At 39.8% G+C, this 22,518-nt stretch overlaps 1 protein-coding gene across 1 annotated transcript; it reads right to left on the bottom strand.

Annotated features, from left to right (window-relative positions):
- Positions 1–162: 162 nt before the first annotated feature.
- On the bottom strand, positions 163–9,143 carry LOC119771547 (cytosolic 5'-nucleotidase 1A-like). The gene is made up of 6 exons (XM_038267593.1): positions 9,132–9,143; positions 7,151–7,381; positions 5,860–5,989; positions 5,588–5,710; positions 3,036–3,220; positions 163–633 (listed from the first exon to the last, which is right to left on the bottom strand). Exons 1-6 carry the CDS (start codon positions 9,141–9,143, stop codon positions 268–270), a joined length of 1,047 nt encoding a protein of 348 aa, XP_038123521.1. The 3' UTR covers positions 163–267.
- Positions 9,144–22,518: the final 13,375 nt, after the last annotated feature.

Below are 22,518 nucleotides of genomic sequence, written 5' to 3'. Positions count from 1 at the left end.
AAAAGGAACAGGTATGACTAAAACATAAAAGTATTAACTAGTCTTTCTTTTTTTTTTTTGTCTTTTTAGTTTTATAAAGAGAACTTTATGGGCCACTATGTAACTGTGCTTTAAAAATATTTGGTAGAAATTATATTCTCATTTTATAGGCTTCAAAATTCGCTACATCCAAACTTTTTCTTTAGAGGGGCATGTTTTATATATAAATATTACTAATTTTGAGCCAATCTCTTCCCATGGAGATACATTTTAGTGTTTCACTTCAAGTTACTCATTTTTTGCTGGCTGCTCAATGAGTTTCCCTTTGTGGTACTTCTGTGCTATTCCATAAGGGACATGTGCAGATATGGTTCCCAGTTCTTTGGCCTGGTCAATATGGTCCAACTGGTCATCAAAGAAGATGTGAGGTCTGATCTTCTGCAGCAGGGGCCCCTTTGGAGCCCCAGCAAGGAAGAGGGCCTCATCAATTTCCAGGCCCCAGTTTCGGAGGGTCTTCAAGACTCGAGCCCCAGAGCTCGCTGCACCGCGAGAAGTGACCAGGAAGGTTCGTATCGGGCAATTTATACGTTTGTCCTTCTCATAAAATTTTCTCTGGAGGTTTCCAAGTGTCTCCAGGAAATCCTTGAATGGACCCTATAGGAAGAACAGAATACAATTAATGTTGGTTAAAACATTTTAATCTTGAGGTTTTCTATATGTTTAAGATATGATCAAAAACTTCAGTGTATTTGTGATTCATCAAAAAGTGTTAAATAATTGTAAAGTTGGAAAAAGACATGCTTTAACATTTTTTGTTTGTTTTTTTACTTTATCTTCTTGAATCAATATAACAGCGCTGAATGCTATAGTATATGACAATACAGGCTTTCCACGACTAGAGGCATAGGCGGATCTACTGGGGTGGCATAGGGTGGCAAATGCCACCATAAATGACAGACTTGCCACCCCTGCTGCCACCCCAGTTGGCGGTAGGGGTGGCAAAGCTTATAAATTATGGATAATTTGAGAATTACGACCGCTAATTTCCAATTTCGGACTGCAGTGAATGCAGCACGAGATGATGCCAGAGCGACTGAGACTGATTTGTTTTGAAAACTGAATGGGGCAAAGTGAGGGAAAGTCATGGGGAGAGGAGACACGGGATGAAACAGGTAAAAACTGATTAACTATCTATCGAGAAATTAAATCATAATGAAAGCACAATGTTGCTAGCATAGCTGCAATGCTGATTTTGAGATGATAATAATCAGGTTGCAGAACGTTATTTCTCCAACTATGATGTTAGTTAGGCCTGACGTCTCAGGCTCATAAAGACATATTTGCGGTCAACTATGACAGAAAAGAGACTATCAAGTTTGGTTGTACACTAACCCAGACCCACAAAGGCATTGGATCTAAATAAATTTGTGAGGCGTTTTGCTGAGCAACATTGAAACAACTGCATTCGGCTGTTATAGTCATGTCAACTTTATGTTATGCTCTCTGGTGAGCCTTTACAGAGATGTTACATTTTGTTTTGGCACCTGAGAAAATCTGATATTTCCTTTAATAAAACCAAAAGTGTTAAAAGTAAAGTTAAAAATGTGGTAAATGTAAATCCTGCTTAATATGAAGCAGTGTTGTTGTTTCTTTCTTTTGTATACATAGTATGAAACTATCCAGAAACGACCTGAATGAACCTAATCACAAAATGTTTTGTACTTTTTCAGACTGGAAGCAAAATGTATTTTTATGTTGCTTCTTTTCAGATTTGTGGAGATTTTGATGTAACATACAGTACCTGCCTTTTGTTGATTTGTTGATACAGCAGCTCTATCTACAGCATATTTACATGCATGAAATGTCCCTTTTATGTTACCTTAACTGCTGTATGTCAAGTTACTGAGGAACAAATGGGGTAAATGTGTGTTCAGAGTAAACAATACATAGATGTCCGGTACCTTGTTTGGGTGCCTTGACCCATTTATTTCTACTGTGTATTTATGCTCACTTTAGTACAGCTCAGTCCATAGATCTCTGATGGGTAACTTTTTCTTTCTATAGTTTCTTCTTGTGCAAATGGTGCAAAGCTGCCTCTCTGACAGTCAATCTCATCTGCGACTCAGCACCAGTGTCTTACCTTAATTTTTGTGTGATAATGCCTCTCTAGTGTTATCATTCTTCTATCTCCTATTAAGTGAGATCACATTGATCAAACAATGTATTACTAATATGAACTGTTTCACATGAAACACTGACTGTACATACTATTCTCACCAAACTGTAATAACTGTGATTACGTTCAGTGTAAACAAATGCCCTATGTTGCTACCCCTCAAAAATTCCTGCGCCCCTCTCGCCACCCCATAAATATTTTTCTAGATCCACCCCTGACTAGAGGTATTTCTTTGCTGCAAATCATCTCATCCTTTTGGATAGAGAGCGTTTATTAGCAGCAGTTAAAAAATATTGTAAAACATTTGATTGTATTTACTTCTCCATGTTGACTTGGCCACTCAAAGATAAGAGTATGCATCAGTCTAAACTATTCCACTGCAGTATGTGAGGAGTTCACCTTAAAAGCTATTTTTCTCATCAAATCTACTATTTCTTAATGAAATACTCATGGAACGATATCACATAAAAAAATATTTGTTTTTGTATCTAAATTTGTTGTTGTCGTATAATTGAACAAAATGCAAGAAGGAGAAAGCTCTGAAAACTTTTGCACATACTGTACAGCTGGCTAGACTACTTAATAACTGCTCTAGGAGGTGCAGTCTAGCCAGTCTAGCCTGTATGGGCACATTCAGGTGGTTATAACAGCAGAAATATAACTCCACATACAGGCTAGGAGAGTTACCAAATTCTTCTAATAAAGATAGAGAATATGACTCTCTGAGTTTAGCCAGCGCTAGAGAGAATTAAGAAACTTTAAAAGCTGTGGCTGCAACAAGAGTCCTTATATAGTTTTTTTTAATTTTATGTGTAAACAATTATAAACATGGGGTTAATAATGCTACATCAGAAATGTAGCATTTAGATGAATTTTTTACCTGAGCCAAGGGTGTGTCCTCGTTGTTTTTCTCATGCTCATTGAAACCGTCAAGGCCTTGTTGCTTATAGATCTTTTCTGACTCGTCTGAGAAAATGACGGCGTCACCATCAAACGCCACTCTTAGCTCAGTCTCACTCAGATCGCTTTCCTTTTGTGGCATAAACAGGGTACCTGCAGCAATTCCTATATGGGGTACAAAGGGAAGCTTTTTGTTTACACCTTTAAGCTTTCTATTCCAAATTCTTTCCTGAGTAGAGATCACTTGGGACAAACTCTTCATAATTTGTATGTATTAAATAACCATGAGACATGACAAGAGATGATGACATAAACTGTAATCTTACTCAGACCAGAATTTGCTTAGGGTTACAGATGGCAGTGCTTGCCAACTGTGTCATGCCCAAATCACAGTTGAAGAAACATTTTATAAAACTGCAGTATCATCATCATGATCACTATATGATCATTTCATTACATCATAAACGTTTGTAAATGAGGGGACATCCATGGCAACAGCTATATCCAAATATCACACTATGTTCTCAAGGCTATTTCCAATGCCCCGTGAGAGATGGCTCACTGTTAAAGCTGCAGTCTGTAACATTGAGAAGAGAGCAGACTTCGACTGAAAATTTGAAGAAAAACAGGTTTCACGCCACTCCCCCACCCTCTCTGCTTCACTCATGCCCCACCTCCAAGAATTCAGCGTGTGTGAGCTGTGATTGACACTCCATCAGACGCTCCTCTGGCTGTGATTGGTTGTTTTGACTCGTCCCGAATTATTCTTTCCAGATTGAAATACAGGCAGTAGGCGGGACCAATTGAAGCAGTTTTTTTCACAGGTTACCTATCACATGTACTGCTGTCTGGGCATAGGGACACTTTTAGCCAATAAGACAAAAAAATGATTTTTAAAAACTTACAGACTTCAGCTTTAAGAGTCATCCACTCTGTCTTTTTACTTTCATTTCATTTTCAAATCTGTTATATACATAATGAACATAATAACTGTAGATCCTGATAGAAGAACTGTTCTAATGAGATACAATGCTTGGGAAGACACTATTTTTAACACACAACAGGCAGGTATTATGGTTTAACAGACTTAGATATTAGCAATAAAAACAATCCTTTTTCTTTTTTGAGTTTATACCGCACTAATGGCTCGTTTTTCCGACAGTAGGCTGACAGGAAGGGGGGTATGAGAGAGGGGGATAGACATGCGGCAAAAGACCACAGGCCGGATTCGAACCCATGTCGGCCGCAACGAGGGCTAACCACTTTCCACCGGCATGCCCAATTAAAATAATCCTAACGGGGGTAATAAACAGTTTTTCTTTTTTTAATAGCATCTTGCTATCAGCTTCTTGACATTCTGCTGCAGGCAATCGTCAGCCTTATCTGTTGAGCTAATGCTGACTTAAGGTTTGAAGAACTTGTCAAGCTGCTATAAATAACTAATACAGAAAATTACAAAAGCATTCCTACCTAATTAATATTTCCCCATTTTGGGAGGTTATGATCACAAATGTATTTTGTTATGTGTTTATGAGATAAATAAACACAAGGTCGTGGATATTTGTGAAGCGACAAGACAAGTTAAAGGTATTAAAAATTTTTCTACTCTTAAAATTCTAGAAAATTTGGTCTTTTTGTTATTTTATAAGGACAGAAGACCAAAACCATCATGCAAACCCACAGACACCCCCCAAGTTTTCACAAATCATCCTGTACACATGCGTTTCCTTCTCTTGTCATTACAGTGAAAACAAAGATAATAATAAAATTAAATAATAATAAAAAGGAGAAATTACATAAGATGGGATGCATAACATTGATATAAGAGGATAAAAAAATAGATATAAGTAATTAGTCAAATTTAAAAGTTGAAAACTGCAATAAATTCAGTAGAATAAATATAAACACATATACAGTTAGATAGTCTATTAAAATCAAGCCAGATGCAAAGAGTGGAAGAACGGGAGAATAGAAGCAGCAAATATAGCTCGAATCATCCAGAAGAGACTTCCATCCATCCATCCATCCATCCATCCATCCATCCATCCATCCATCCATCCATCCATCCATCCATCCATCCATCCATTTTCTTACACGCTTAATCCCAAGTGGGGCGCGAGGGGTGCTGGTGCCTATCTCCAGCTGTCTATGGGCGAGAGGCAGGGTCCACCCTGGACAGGTCGCCAGTCCATCACAGTCCAGAGGAGACTTTGCAGTCAAAAACATAACTCCCCTTATTTACCATTTCCGGAGCGGCACAGGTAAATACAACAGAAAGGCCAACCATGTTCTTTATCCCCTTCTTCTGTGAAGTAAGTTTTTCTAAGGGTAAAACTTTTTACATTTCTTGGTAGCACTGTGTTACAGTTGGGGGAATTTGCTTATCCACGGATTAAAAATACACCTCCTAGCCAGCAATAAAAGCTTCTCACAGAGTTTAAAATCTGTTCTACTCAGAGATAATATCTTTAAACTAGTATGTAACATGTTTAATGATCAGGTTGTAATATAAAGAAAAAAAGCTCCTCTTACCTCCCTCTATGGCATCTATGACCTTCTTTTCATTCGTAGAAAGGTAAAGGTTTGTCATGTAGGCCTGCAGGTAACCTATAGGACTTTCCCCTCCAGTCATACAGATTGTCTCTATGGTCAAACCTGGAACAGAATCAAAAACATAAGATATGCATGAAGAATAAAGGCCTAGTTCTAATGATCTCTCTCCTTGACTGTTTGCTGATGTAGGGAGGAGGTGAGATGTTGCTGAGCTGAACAAATAACATTATTGGTTAAGGAACGCAGCGTACCGTAGTGATTAATGCTGTTTCTAAAGCGTCGAACGTCTTTAGCATTGCTGCTAGTCATCAATATGATGTCAAACAGCTCCTCGCTGTCAGGGTTAAGCTCCCTCAGTCGACTGTTGACATTCATGAGAGCCTGTAACACAGATCACACCATTTGTAGTCAAGGCAAAGCAACGATATTGAGACATTCCGGGTAAAACAGTTATTACAAAATGTTTTAGGAAGCAGTATAAATAAGATGGATGGATGGATGGATGGATGGATGGATGGATGGATGGATGGATGGATGGATGGATGGATGGATGGATGGATGGATGGATGGATGGATGGAAACTGTTGAAAACCTGCGCTTTCTCCATTATCCGCTGTTAAGTAACGTGTGAAAATCATCTAACAACAGGAAAGATGGTTTGTACCAACAAAGAAATAAGATATATTTTGCACATTGTAAGAATAATTATTCATCTAATGCTCCATGTGCAGAATAGGTCAGGGTTTTTTTTGTTTTTTTATAACTTCACAACCACAACAAGTGACAGAAGCTACAATGAAGCACCTGCCTTAAAAGAGGAAAATCCAATAATTTAACAAATCAATTGTCTAGTACCTTAATATGTTAAACTTCAGTTGTGAGTTAATTTATGATTCTCATGATTAAAAATTTAGGAGAATCCTGATTAAAAAGGCATCACTTGCATTCAATGAAAGTCAATGAAAAGTAAATACTATATTGGTTAGAGTTAGTTTATGAATGGAATAGCAAAAGGAACCTTTTGCTATCCGATTATTAATTGATTGATTAATAAAATTACTGACAGATTAAGAGATTAGCAAAATGATCGTTAGTTGCAGCCTTAATTGCCTTATATAAGCTCATACAAAGGGGAAAGCGATGATAATGTCTTGGATCAATTTATGGGTGGGTGAGACTGTTTATTTTTTCTTTATAGGAAACTATAGAAAGAAAAAAGAAGAAAAACATAATCTGGAAACTTTGTTTGGACACATACACACACACGCTCACACACACAAAACTGTAGTTACAGTGTGATGAACTGTCCGCCTTTTGTCAACAAAAGAATATGGGGCACCAAACACTGTAACCAGCCCAGACCTGACATCCCCTTAAATATGCCCCAAGAAACTAAACTGTATTTATTGAATCTACTTTTGTTTTTCCAGCAGCACAATGATAACTTTTTGCCACTATCAAGAGTAAGCTACAAGTGGAATGCATTTAAAGGGCAAATGCCTGCAGTTAAAACTGCTAACCACTCCCACAGATCAGGCCTACCTTAACAAAGGGAAATGCAGGTCCAGGTTTCAAAGGCTCGTTTTCATGTTCCATCTGAAATTTAACGTAGCCCTCCAGACCTTTATCATAGACCTCCCCCTCCTTCTTCATGTTGAAGAGGGTGCGAGAGGATACAGCGATGGTTACAGCATTCTGGGGATTGGGCAGACAATGATATAGGGAGAAAACAAAAGAAAAAAATGATAGTTCAGATTTGTTAAAAAAGCCTTGCTGTTGAAAATAAGTAATAAATAGTAAAAAAAAACTCACCGCTTTCAAACTGTCATTTGCTCTGTCTTCAAGTGTGGCCCTTTCTACTGGGTTAATTTTGCTCATTTTTATTTATTAAAAATGTTCTTGTGTCTGATTTAAAAAAAGACCACAATGTACAGAAACTAAGCTGCAACTAGTCAACATTACGGAAGTGTAAGCAAGGAATACTGATGGGCATTTCTACAAGCAGTGACGCAAGTTGTCATAAAAATATTCACCAGGCTAGTTATTGACTGTAATTGCAGTAAGTCATTTACACACAGTCACTATGAACAAATGTGGTGACCTGATAATACAAGTTAAACCAGTTATGTGAATGCTTTACTCCCTTCACATAATTGAGATCCTGTTTTTCTTCTGGTTGCTTTAGGGCAGGGGTGCCCAACCTTTTTTAAACCAAGATCTACTTTTGAAGTTGATGGCATGCTGAGATCTACCAATCCAAACACAATGGATGGGCAGTATTTGTTTTTTATTTGCACAGGTGGAGAATAAACAGTAAGTCCAACAAACGAGGAAATTATCAATTGTGTACAAAAAATAGGTTGCAAAAACAGAACTTAACAAATTCATAAGAACTTCACACCATATCTCTCTCTCACTCACTCACTCACTCACTCACTCACTCACTCACTCACTCACTCACCAAAACTACAGAAAAGAGAAGACAAGATCAAAGGCTATGCAGACAGAGAATCTAAATAAACCAATTGATACACACACACACAGTCCAGTAGAGATGGAAAAAAAACCATTAGAACTGTAAATTTACAGTCATATGTTTATATCACTGTTATATATATATATATATATATATATATATATATATATATATATATATATATATATATATATATATATATATATATATATATATATATATATATATATATATTACTACTTTTACAGGCTGCACTAAAAAAAAGATGAAATTGTTCAGAGAGCTGTTCCACACTAAATTTCTTTTTGTTTTACACTTGTGTAAACAAAATGACAAATAAAATCTGTCTAAGTCTAAGATCACTTCAAAGCAGGAAGAAGGAGAAGGGAAGTCCACTATTTCAGAATGTGAAACTTCACTGGGCATTGGCATTGGCAGAGAAACTGGAAAATGGATTAAAATTCAACACGAAAACAGATAAAAACAGGAAAATACTAAGTACAAACTATGTGGATGTGAAGATGTAACATACAGCAGAATGGGTTGCTGATTGTTTTAGAAACTTTAAATTTCGGGTAAAAGTTCCCAAAATCTTCTGAGGAATCTGCCACGGCTCAGGCACCTGACGTCGGTGTGCAGGAGCAGATCAGCATGGTCTGCACCTGCCTCCTCGAGCTGGGCACAGAAAAAAGGCCTCTGAAAACTCCTGGCCCGAACAGAGCAAGCGATCTTCATCGCAACATCCATGACATGCTTCAGATTTAAAATACTGCCACACAGCTGTTGTTGATGAATGATGCAGTGGTACCTCAAAAAATTTGGGGAAGTTTCAGACAGCTGGAACAGAGCAACGAATCCAGCAGTGCGCCTTGTTAGGTTTATTCAATGATGATTATAAAGTTAATGTGTGTGCATATGGAACATTGGAGAAATGAGATGCTTCACTCTGTTTACTGCAAACTGTCATGCAACGGTGGTAGAAAGTTAGTTTAGTTTGTGCAAGGCTAATCACAGTGGCCGGACGGGGCCAGTTTGGTCCAGCCCTACCCTGGGCATCATGGTGACGACTCCCGCTGAGGACTGCTGCTCTACACAGCAAAGGGTAGGCCAAAATCTTTTGTTCTAAAGTTGGTGTGGGACCATTTAGGTTACAGCAGTAATCGCAAGAATATTTGACGAGACAAAGTCTTGTAGACAGATGTGGCATCTGGGTATCCAGTGCGTGTGAGGGCCTGGAGTTTGAGACTCCAAAATGTGCACGTAACGATGGGTGTTTTGTGTCTATATTGGTTAAAATAAACAAATATAATAGGCCTTAAAATAGGTGTGACTGTGTGAGAGTGTGTGAGGAAACAATCGAACCTTTCAGGTTCTGTTGTTTCATGCTAAGACAGCAGGGGTTTAATACAGTACAGCTCTTGTGGATTCAGAGGCAAGAATTTCTCACCTGAAAAGGTAGAAGCAGAAATTACCACAACAGTTTTTGGGTACTGTCCTGCTGAATAAACATCCAGTGCGTAGAATACCCTAGGTGTTTGTACTGGACTAAATTCTTTAAAATGGGTAAAGGTTAAAATAAATTTAGAGATAATTTAAAATCTACGATTAGAAGTTTGTAGAAGCGCAGGATCCAACAAAAAATAAACACTTGAATATATGGTTTAAAAAAATATGGGTTTGAGGGAAGCCTCTATTCCAAAATAATAAAATAATAAGAACTAAAGAATAAAATAACTAAAGAGAGCCAGGGAGGTAAAAGTATTAAAAAGGATGGGTTCAGGGAAGAGTATAGAGAAGATCATAAGGGGTATGGAATGTTTGTGTCAGATTGATCCAAATAATTTAAAATACTTGTAGAAGTGGAAGTAAAAGTATGACATAGATGGTGTGTGGAAGTAGATCAATGGAGAAATGTTGTGAGCCGGCTAGAAACAAGCACTAGTGCAAAAATAGATAAATAAAAAAATAAAATAATAAATACATAGATAAATAAATAAATAAATATATAAATAAATAAATGAGCTCCAAATGACGAAGTGTTGGTTTAATTCATGCGCAAAGTAGATACGATGTTATTATTAAAAATTAAATAAATAGAACTAATGTTGTGTTCGTCCGTTTTTAATGTTATGTGTTTCTGTCTTTAAAGTTATGTTTGTGGGTCTTTTAAGTTGTTTGTGCGTCCAAAAGATAATGAAACACAGTTAGAGGGAGACAGCTTAAATCTACACAAGCGCTGGGGGGGATGTCACTGGAGCGATGACTGCAGCATTGATCCAACTGACAGCCTTCCTAATGCGCCTGCAGTGTCTCCAATACTATTAGGTTTGGAACAAAAAAATTTAAAATAAATAACTCACCAGAAAATTATCTTAGTCATGCAAGCTACATACAGGGAATAAAAAAATTAGAGGGGTTAAAATTGTAGATGTGTATGGAGCATGGGGGATGTTCAATGCATTAAAAAAACCAAACATGACTAGTTCTAGCAATTAATTGACAGGCAGTTAGACTTATATGCAATTCAGGAGCCTGTAATACTTGTGTTAAACATAATGTAAATGCTCAAACCATCTAAAAGGCTATTTTTTGTAAAATCAGCAAATGGTCAAACATCCTAGGAATGGATGTCAAGGGCAATAGAAATAGAAGACCTTCAAACAGGAAAAAGTTTGCAAGGTTGCATGTTTTTGTAGTATCACCAACTCACCCCATTAATCTGTTAAAGTCAGACTTGATGGAAAATTAGGCAATGCAATTTTGTCAACGCTGGGGGGAATGAAGGCTGTATGAATAATACATGTAATAGTGTTGCAACTAAATCCTTCTGTGTTTTATGCAACATGCCTAACATTTCTGCTCCATGTCTATTTTTCCAACTATGGAAACAGCCTTATAAAATTCTGTTCAATGTAAAACAGAGATTTAGCATGTGTTAAAATAACTCAGCATTCTTTGCTATCACAATCTGATGAAAAGGATTTAAAAGATATTCCAAATGCTTCGTGGTCTACAGGAAGAATTGATGTAGGACTGTTGACAACTATAGATTCAGTTAAAATAGTTCCTAAATCACAATACAGGCCAAGGATAAAACAATATCTGCTATAATGTGAAGCAAAGGAAAGTATAAAACTAGTTATAAAAATTTTAGCGGGTGCAGAAATAAGTCTGTTGTTTGGGCCATGTTATTTCAGAAGAAGGTAAAAAGCTACAAGAATGTCTTTTTAGAATTGTGCATTTACTGCAGAGCTTAGATTCCACATTATGATAAAAAGAACTCAGCTTTTCTTTAGTTTTTGTTATGACACACTAGAAGCTATGTCAGAGACATTTAATGGATCACAGAAGTAGAACAGTAATTCACAAAGCTAAAAGTAGAACTTTTCTCAGCAACTGTCTTAGCTCTAAAAAATTATCAGAAACCGTTCATCCAAACAGTTGACGGTAAAGCAAGTTATATGACCTCTGTGTTTGCAGCCTCATGGTGATAGGCTCATACCTGTAGTGTCCTACTCTAAAGGATTAAAGTAGACCCGTGGAAACAGTAGCTCCCCATATTCTTATTTTTTATTCTTTATTATATTGTGTAGTTGGATGTGTATATATATATATATATATAGGTGTACAGGTGTACCACTTTATTAGGTACACCTGTCCAACTGCTCGTTAACACTTAATTTCTAAGCAGCCAATCACATGGCCTCAACTCAGTGCATTTAGGCATGTAGACATGGTCAATACAATCTCCTGCAGTTCAAACCGAGCATCAGTAGGGGGAAGAAAGGTGATTTGAGTGACTTTGAACATGGCATGATTGTGGGTGCCAGAATGGCTGGTCTGAGTATTTCAGAAACTGCTGATCTACTGGGATTTTCACGCACAACCATCTCTAGGGTTTACAGAGAATGGTCCGAAAAAGAAAAAACATCCAGTGAGCGGCAGTTCTGTGGGTGGAAATGCCTTGTTGATGCCAGAGGTCAGAGGAGAATGGCCAGACTGGTTCAAGCTGATAGAAGGGCAACAGTGACTCAAATAACCACCCGTTACAACCAAGGTGGGCAGAAGAGCATCTCTGAACGCACAGTACGTCGAACTTTGAGGCAGATGGGCTACAGCAGCAGAAGACCACACCGGGTGCCACTCCTCTCAGCTAAGAACAGGAAACTGAGGCTACAATTTGCACAAGTTCATCGAAATTGGACAATAGAAGATTGAAAAAACATTGCCTGGTCTGATGAGTCTCGATTTCTGCTGCGACATTCAGATGGTAGGGTCAGAATTTGGCGTCTACAACATGAAAGCATGGATCCATCATGCCTTGTATCAACGGTTCAGGCTGGTGGTGGTGGTGTCATGGTGTGGGGAATATTTTCTTGGCACTCTTTGGGCCTGAGTTGGGTACCTGAGTATTTTTGCTGACCATGTCCATCCCTTTATGACCACAATGTACCCAACTTCTGATGGCAGGATAATGCGCCATGTCATAAAGCTGGAATCATCTCAGACTGGTTTCTTGAACATGACAATGAGTTCACTGTACTCAAATGGCCTCCACAGTCACCAGATCTCAATCCAATAGAGCATCTTTGGGATGTGGTGAAACGGGAGATTCGCATCATGGATGTGCAGCCGACAAATCTGCGGCAACTGTGTGATGCCATCATGTCAATATGGACCAAACTCCCTGAGCAATGCTTCCAGCACCTTGTTGAATCTATGCCACGAAGAATTGAGGCAGTTCTGAAGGCGAAAGGGGGTCCAACCTGTTACTAGCATGGGGTACCTAATAAAGTGGCCGGTAAGTATATATATATATATATATATATATATATATATATATATATATATATATATATATATATATATATATATATATATATATATATATATATATATATATCAGTACCAAGTTTTCTGCTCTAAAATGCAGGCAGGAAGTGCATACATGGAACGCCACAACCAGGTAGCTGTCATAGTGTACGGGAACATTTGCCATGAGTATGGGCTGGAAGTGTCATGGTCCTGGTCTGATTGTTCCTGTTATCCATTTGTTGTCCTCTGCTGCCCTCTTGTGTCCTCCCTTCCTCTGTTTCTCTGTCCTGCCAAGCACCTGCTGCCAATTTCCTCGTCAGCTCTCTCTCTGTCTCTGTCTCCTTTAAAAGCCCTCCCTGTTCAGTTCCTGTTTGCTGGATCCTCGTCAAACATCCCGTCTAAACTTCTTTCTGTGTTCCTCGTCTCTCCCTGGCTTCTGGTTTGTTTAATCCCTGATGTCTCCTTGGTTCAGGTTCGTTTGTAATTTTCAGTTGGCCTCTGATTCCTGCTTCTGGACCTGTGAACCTGAATAAACAGTCTTAATTCACCTCTGCCTACTGGTCTCTGCGTCTGGGTCCTCCACACAAACAGTGATTCTTGACAGAAGGATCCAGCCAAAACATGGACCCAGCAGAGAACCAGGCATGTGAACTCCTCAGCCCTCCCCATATACAGGAATCTGACCTTTGGAGCTTTTTTTATGGGGAGAGAGAAGATTTTTTTTTTGTTCCTGCCACCGCCATCAGCTCCAAGAGCCCCTCGACGGGGGCTCCAAGGCTCCTAAGCGGGCGCTCCAGGCCTCCAAGGCACCTCAGCGGGCGCCCCAAGCCTTCAAGGCCCCCTCCATGGTGGTTCCTGTGCCGCAGTGGGCGGCCCCGTCTGAACCTGTTCCTGAGCCGCAGTGGGCGGCCTCGTCTGATCCTGTTCCTGAGCCGCAGTGGGCGGCCCCGGCCTTGTCTGATCCTGTTCCTGAGCCGCAGTGGGCGGCCTTGTCTGATCCTGTTCCTGAGCCGCAGTGGGCGGCCTCGGCCGATCCTGTTCCAGAGCCGCAGTGGGCGGCCCCGGCCGATCCTGTTCCTGAGCCGCAGTGGGCGGCCCCGGCCGATCCTGTTCCTGAGCCGCAGTGGGCGGCCCCGGCCGATCCTGTTCCTGAGCCGCAGTGGGCGACCCCGGCAGATCCTGTTCCTGAGCCGCAGTGGGCGGCCTCGTCTGATCCTGTTCCTGAGCCGCAGTGGGCGGCCCCGGCCGATCCCTTTCCTGAGCCGCAGTCAACGGCTCCCTCTGAGCCTGTTGCAGAGCAACAGAAGCGGAGGCGGCGTCCTCCTCGGCGCATCCTGCTGAGGCAGAGGCGGCGTCCTCCTCGGCGCATCCTGCTGAGGCAGGGGCGGCGTCCTCCTCGGCGCATCCTGCTGAGGCGGGGGCAGCGTCCTCCTCGGCGCATCCTGCTGAAGCGGAGGCGGCGTCCTCCTCGGCGCATCCTGCGGAAGCGGAGGCGGCGTCCTCCTCGGCGCATCCTGCGGAAGCGGAGGCGGCGTCCTCCTTGGCGCATCCTGCTGAAGCGGAGGCGGCGTCCTCCTCAGCGCATCCTGCTGAAGCGGAGGCGGCGTCCTCCTCGGCGCATCCTGCTGAAGCGGAGGCGGCGTCCTCCTCGGCGCATCCTGCGGAGGCGGCGTCCTCCTCCTAGGTTCCTGCTGCATTGGAGACGCCGGCCTCCAGAGCGTCTCTCTCAGCTCCGGCCCCACGGCCGGCCTCCAGAGCGTCTCTCTCAGCTCCGGCCCCACGGCCGGCCTCCAGAGCGTCTCTCTCAGCTCCGGCCCCACGGCCGGCCTCCAGAGCGTCTCTCTCAGCTCCGGCCCCACGGCCGGCCTCCAGAGCATCTCTCTCAGCTCCGGCCCCACAGCCGGCCTCCAGAGACTTTTTGTTGCCCTCGCCCACCCTGGATGGGTTGTTTTGATTTTCGGACTCTGTTCTGTTTTTGTGCCTGGTTCCCCCTCCGCCCACCCTGGGTGGGTTGTTTTTAGTTTCTGGACATTTTAGGGCGTCTGGGATCCGCCCTTAGGTGGGGGGTACTGTCATGGTCCTGGTCTGATTGTTCCTGTTATCCATTTGTTGTCCTCTGCTGCCCTCTTGTGTCCTCCCTTTCTCTGTTTCTCTGTCCTGCCAAGCACCTGCTGCCAATTTCCTCGTCAGCTCTCTCTCTGTCTCTGTCACCTTTAAAAGCCCTCCCTGTTCAGTTCCTGTTTGCTGGATCCTCGTCAAACATCCCGTCTAAACTTCTGTCTGTGTTCCTCGTCTCTCCCTGGCTTCTGGTTTGTTTAATCCCTGATGTCTCCTTGGTTCAGGTTCGTTTGTAATTTTCAGTTGGCCTCTGATTCCTGCTTCTGGACCTGTGAACCTGAATAAACAGTCTTAATTCACCTCTGCCTACTGGTCTCTGCGTCTGGGTCCTCCACACAAACAGTGATTCTTGACAGGAAGTCCCAAGGTCAAAATGGAAGACACCTCCTAAGGTAGTTGAGAATGACCGAGCTGAGATCCTATGGGACTTCAAGATCCAGACTGACAAACAGGTGATGGCTAACCAACCAGACATCGTGTTGATCGACAAACAGCAGAAGAAGGCAGTAGTGATAGATGTGGCAATCCCAAGCGACAGCAACATCAAGAAGAAAGAACATGAGAAGCTTGAGAAATACCAAGGACTGAAGGAGGAGCTAGAAAAGATGTGGAAAGTGAGAGCAGCAGTGGTGCCAGTGGTAATTGGAGCACTGGGGGCTGTGACCCCCAAACTGGGAGAGTGGCTACAGCAGATTCCAGGTAAAACATCAGAGGTCTCTGTCCAGAAGAGCGCAGTCCTAGGAACAGCTAAGATACTGCGCAGCACCCTCAAACTCCCAGGCCTCTGGTAGAGGACCCGAGCTTGAGGATGACACATACCACCCCACAAGGGGTGAGAAAACAGTATATATATATATATATATATATATATATATATATATATATATATATATATATATATATATATATATATATATATATATATATATATATATATATATATAAAACTGTGACTGAAGCGTGTAACAAAAGTAATTTCCCTCTGGGATTATTAAAGTGTTTCTGATTCTGATTCTGATTCAGGTAAAACATCAGAGGTCTCTGTCCAGAAGAGCGCAGTCCTAGGAACAGCTAAGATACTGCGCAGCACCCTCAAACTCCCAGGCCTCTGGTAGAGGACCCGAGCTTGAGGATGACACATACCACCCCACAAGGGGTGAGAAAACAGTATATATATATATATATATATATACATGTATGTATATATATACATGTATGTATATATATATATATATATATATATATATATATATATATATATATATATATATATATATATATATATATATATACATGTATATATATATATATATATATATATATATATATATATACATGTATGTATATATATACATGTATGTATATATATATATATATATATATATATATATATATATATATATATATATATATACATGTATATATATATATATATATATATATATATATATATATATATATAAAACTGTGACTGAAGCGTGTAACAAAAGCAATTTCCCTCTGGGATAATTAAAGTGTTTCTGATTCTGATTGAAAGCAGCAGCTATTTTGAGCCATGAGTTTATCATGTCTCCATGGAGGGATATTGAGTATAGTACAAGAAATATTTAATCCAACTGCAGGATTAAATAACTACTTTAAAAAGTTTTGCAGAGCATGTCTCACATGTTGCGAAGAACATGTAATCTGCCCAGAGCTCCTTTTGTTTCCCCACAGGAAGGCCTGAAGCCTGGAGATCGAGTCCTGATTAAAATCATCAAAGGGAAAAAATTGGGCAGCTCCTAGGTGGGAAGAACCCTACATTGTGCAAGTAGCAACTCCAACCACTGTGAAGATCCAGGAGAGAGACACTTGGATCCACCAGAGTCATTGTAAGCTGATTAAAGACTTTCCCCAACAGGAAGCCCAGTTACCTTCACAGGGACCCCACGACTAAGGTAGGGATCTGTGGTGAAGCCCAGCTACAAAGGGGTTAAGCAGTTTAGAGCTTTTCGTCTCAACGCTGGTGAAGAAACCAACCTAACCCAAGGGACAGGTTTTTGAAGCTTTTTACATTCTTGATAAATTTAACATTTTTGCTTAAGTTTTACATTTTAATCCTTTTCATATTTTTGTGTTTTGCATATTAATCTTTGATTACTGAATTCCCTATCTGCAATGCATTTATGATATGTGTAGTAAAAATATTTTTAGAAGTGCTACATGCTGATGTTTATATGCACAGCAGAAGGGAATGTTAGGTTTATTCAATGATGATTATAAAGTTAAAGTGTGTGCATATGGAACGTGGAGAAATTAGATGCTTCACTCTGTTTACTGCAAACTGTCATGCAACGGTGGTAGAAAATTGCTTATGTTTGTGCAAGGCTAATCACAGTTATCAGGAGACCACTCTATTCTGTGATTCAATCAGAGGAGCATTTTGTCCTGTGACCTGATCAATTGCCTTGTCAGGAGAACACTCTATTTTGTAACCCACCCCATGTGTTATGATCTGCTAATAAAAAGGCTTCTGCAGAGAAAGCCGGTCAGAGAGTAGATGTAGCAGAACGTAGCTCTCTCCTTCTGCAGAAGCCGTTAAAAAAAACCCTCTTCTGTGTGGACTCAGTTTCTCTTTTATGAACCTACATTTTTTTAACCTAACATGCCCAACCATAGATGGAGCTCCATCAGTTGTGATAGATGTCATTATCTCATTATCTTTGCAGATTCCTCTTCGGCCTTTAGAGTCCCTGGTAACCACCTACTTGTTGTGTCCACAGAACTGCTTTGGTTTGGAGTTTTTGTTTCTGTTTTCTCACCTTCATTTTCAGGGTGTGCCAGGCAGGTGAGGCTCCCAGCTGTTACTCATCAGCCACAATCAAGGAAGCAGTATTTAGAGGAGTGGATTCCCTGAGGCAGACGACAGATGGTTACCTATACCAGTGGTAACTGGGTCCCTCTTCAAGACTTTCAAGTTAGTTGAACTTGTTCTGATAGTCTTACTTACCAGTCTTGTCTATGTTTTCCTTTAGTTTTCCTCCTGCTGAAGGCTGGCTCCTGTTCCTCCCTCAACGGCGCTTTCCACTCCTCCCCAAGAGCTTTCTCTTAAGATCCGCTAAAGCTGAGCTCACCTGCCTGTCCACCCTCCAACGCCCAAAGAACCTGGTAACTCCAAGGTCTTCACCCCCTCTCTGTGGACACTGTTGCTCTTCCTCTCAGCCTGTTTCTAAGCCCTGAGAAGTAAGTCTGCCCTCACTGTTCATCTCAACATCAGCTGGAACTCATACTGATCACCTGACCTGTTTTGCAGTAAGACACCACATTGGATTTCCTGTTTTCTCTGCTTCCAGTCTGAACAATAAAAACCCTTCAAATAAACTCTGTTCTCCTGTCGTACTTACTGCTGCTGCGCCAGAGTCTTGATCCGAAATCATGTCACTACTAGGTTGTTAGGGGTTGTACGACTGACATAGCACAAAAAACTATACAGAAACAGTAATTATTCACAATGTTCAGCTTATTCAGGACATTGAAATGAATGTAAAACCTCAAAATTTCCGCTGAAATTTTACTGTTTTTAGAATCAGAATCAGAAATACTTTAATAATCCCATTGGGAAATTACTTTTGTTACAAGCTCCAGATACAAACATTTATATGGAGATAAATTATAGTGTATCACTTCCAAGTTACTCCAAGTTACATATTTCCACATTTTACTGTAACAGTTTGTGCAACTCAGCTGTAAACTCACATTTGCATAATTCTGTAGCATGACATATGCTGTCTGCAAGCTTTCACATGTAGTTTTGCCCTGTGTCACCTGCGCAAGTTGAAAACAAGGTAACAAGCAAAAGCAATACCAAGAACAGAGATTTTAAGTTGTTTATGATCTACAGCAAGCATGTTAACACAAAAAGTAGGAAAGCAGCTTTTTAAAGATGCAAGGTGCAAGAAGAAAATGTTTTTTTTACCATACAGAAGAAAGAGATAATCTGATCAAGCCCAAACAAAAATATACATGATACAAATAATAACCAAAATGATTTAAACTTAATTTTAGAAGGGTTGTCATTTCTGACTGACCCAATAAAAAGGAACAGGTATGACTAAAACATAAAAGTGTTAACTAGTCTTTCTTTTTTTTTTTCTTTTTTTTTCTTTTTAGTTTTATAAAGAGAACTTTATGGGCCACTATGGAACTGTGCTTTAAAAATATCTGGTAGAAATTATAATCACATTTTATAGGCTTCAAAAAACATTTAATTAGCTACATCCAAACTTTTTCTTTAGAAGGGCATGTTTTATATATAAATATTACTTATTTGGAGCTAATCTCTTCCTATGGAGTTAAATTTTAGTGTTTCACTTCAAGTTACTCCTTTTTTTCTGGCTGCTCAATGAGTTTCCCTTTGTGGTACTTCTGTCCTATTCCATAAGGGACATGTGCAGATATGGTTCCCAGTTTCTGGGCCCCCTCAATATGGTGCATCTGGTCATCAAAGAAGATGTGAGGTCTGATCTTCTGCAGCAGGGGCCCCTTTGGAGCCCCAGCAAGGAAGAGGGCCTCATCAATTTCCAGGCCCCAGTTTCGGAGGGTCTTCAGGACACGAGCCCCAGAGCTCGCAGCACCACGAGAAGTGACCAGGAAGGTTCGTATCGGGCAATTCATACGTTCGTCCTTCTCATAAAATTTTCTCTGAAGGTTTCCAAGTGCCTCCAGAAAACCCTTTAATGGACCCTGTAGGAAGAACAGAATACAATTAATGTTGGTTATAACGTTTTTATTTTGATGTTTTCTATATTTTTATGATACGATCAAAAACTTCAGTGTATTTTTGATTCATCAAAAAGTGTTAAATAATTGTAAAGTTGCAGGAAAAAGACATGCTTTAACATTTTTTGTTTGTTTTTTACTTTATCTTCCTGAATCAATATAACAGCTGTGAATGCTATAGTATATGTCAATACAGGCTTTCCATGACTAGAGGTATGTCTTTGCTGCAAATCATCTCATCCTTTTAGATAGAGAGTGTTTATTAGCAGCAGTTAACAAATATTGTAAAACATTTGATTTTATTTACTTCTCCATGTTGACTTGGCCAATACGAGTATGCTTCAGTCTAAACTATTCCACTGCAGTATGTGAGGATTGTACCTGTATATACTAGATAGTTTTGGTGGGCTTACAGATAATCTGTTAGCTGTGGTTTCTTCCTAGATGAAACACCTAAAAGCTATTGTTCTCATCAAATCTATTATTTCTTAATGAAATACTCATGGAACAATATCACATAAAAAAATAGATTTGTGGTTGTATCTAAATTTGTTGTTGTTGTATAATGGAACAAAATGGAAGAAGGTGGAGAGGTCTTAAAGCTTTTGCACATACTGTACAGCTGGCTAGACTAGTTCATAACTGCTCCAGGAGGTGGAGTCTAGCCAGTCTAGCCTGTATCGGCACATTTAGGTGGTTATAAGAGCAGAAATATAAGTCCACGTGCAAGCTAGGACAGTTATTAAATTCTTCTAATAAAGATAGAGAATATGACTCTTTGAGTTTAGCCAGTGCTAGAGAGAATTAAGAAACTTTAAAAGCTGTGCCTGCAACAAGAGTCCTTATGTAGTTTTAAATTTTATGTGTAAACAAATATAAACATAGGGTTAATAATGCTACATCAGAAATGTAGCATTTAGATGAATTTTTTACCTGAGCCAAGGGTGTGTCCTCGTTGTTTTTCTCATGCTCATTGAAACCGTCAAGGCCTTGTTGCTTATAGATCTTTTCTGACTCGTCTGAGAAAATGACGGCGTCACCATCAAACGCCACTCTTAGCTCAGTCTCACTCAGATCGCTTTCCTTTTGTGGCATAAACAGGGTACCTGCAGCAATTCCTATATGGGGTACAAAGGGAAGCTTTTTGTTTACACCTTTAAGCTTTCTATTCCCAATTCTTTCCTGAGAAGAGATCACTTGGGACAAACTTTTCATAATTTGTATGTATTAAATAACCATGAGACATGACAAGAGATGATGACATAAATTGTAATCTTACTCAGACCAGAATTTGCTTAGGGTTACAGATGGCAGCGCTTACCAACCGGGTCATGCCCAAATCACAGTTGAAGAAACATTTTATACAACTGCAGTATCATCATCATGATCACTATATGATCATTTCATTACATCATAAACGTTTGTAAATGAGGGGACATCCATGGCCAAATATTACACTATGTTCTTAGATCAAGGATCCACTCTGTCTTTTTACTTTCATTTCATTTTCAAATCTGTTATATACATAATGAACATAATACCTGTAGATCCTGATAGAAGAACTGTTCTAATGAGATACACTGCTTGGAAAGACACTATTTTTAACACACAACAGGCAGGTATTATTATGATTTAACAGACTTACATATTAGCAATAAAAACAATCCTTTTTCTTTTTTGAGTTTATACCGCACTAATGGCTCGTTTTTCTGACAGTAGGCTGACAGGAAGGGGGGTATGAGAGATGGGGATAGACATGCGGCAAAAGACCACAGGCCGGATTCGAACCCACGTCGGCCGCAACCAGGGCTAACCACTTTTCCACCGGCATGCCCAATTAAAATAATCCTAACGGGGGTAAAAAACAGTTTTTCTTTTTTTAATAGCATCTTCCTCAGAACATTTTGTTTTTGAGATTCTGCTGCAGGCAATCATCAGCCTTATCTGTTGAGCTAATGCTGACTTAAGGTTTGAAGACCTTGTCAAGCTGCTATAAATAACTAATACAGAAAATTACAAAAGCATTCCTACCTAATTAATATTTCCCAATTTTGGGAGGTTATGATCACAAATGTATTTTGTTATGTGTTTATGAGATAAATAAACACAAGGTAGTGGATATTTGTGAAGCGACAAGACAAGTTAAAGGTATTAAAATGTTTTCTACTCTTAAAATTCTAGAAAATTTGGTCTTTTTGTTATTTTATAAGGACAGAAGACCAAAACCATCATGCAAACCCACAGACACCCCCCAAGTTTCCACAAATCATCCTGTACACATGCGTTTCCTTCTCTTGTCATTACAGTGAAAACAAAGATAGTAATAAAATTAAATAATAATAAAAAGAGGAAATTACATAAGATGGGATGCATAACATTGATATAAGAGGATAAAAAAATTAGATAGAAATAATTAGTCAAATTCAAATTTAAAAGATGAAAACTGCAATAAATTCAGTAGAATAAATATAAACACATATACAGTTAGATAGTCTATTAAAATCAAGCCAGATGCAAAGAGTGGAAGAACGGGAGAATAGAAGCAGCAAATATCGCCAGTCCATCGCCAGTCCATCACAGTCCAGAGGAGACTTTCCAGTCAAAAACATAACTCCCCTTATTTACCATTTCCGGAGCAGCACAGGTAAATACAACAGAAAGGCCAACCATGTTCTTTATCCCCTTCTTCTGTGAAGTAAGTTTTTCTAAGGGTAAAATTTTTTCCTTTCTTGGTAGCAATGTG

Source organism: Cyprinodon tularosa, unplaced genomic scaffold (genome assembly GCF_016077235.1).
Source record: "Cyprinodon tularosa strain WSP-4 unplaced genomic scaffold, ASM1607723v1 ctg68, whole genome shotgun sequence".
Taxonomy (NCBI): domain Eukaryota; kingdom Metazoa; phylum Chordata; class Actinopteri; order Cyprinodontiformes; family Cyprinodontidae; genus Cyprinodon; species Cyprinodon tularosa.
This window is presented reverse-complemented; position numbering and strand designations above follow the sequence as displayed.

Coding starts and splice junctions, on each gene's coding strand:
- LOC119771547 (XM_038267593.1), bottom strand. Junction 3,221..5,587: donor CATAGATGCCATAGAGGGAG/GTAAGAGGAGCT, acceptor TACCCCATATAG/GAATTGCTGCAGGTACCCTG. Junction 634..3,035: donor AGGACACACCCTTGGCTCAG/GTAAAAAATTCA, acceptor TTCTTCCTATAG/GGTCCATTCAAGGATTTCCT.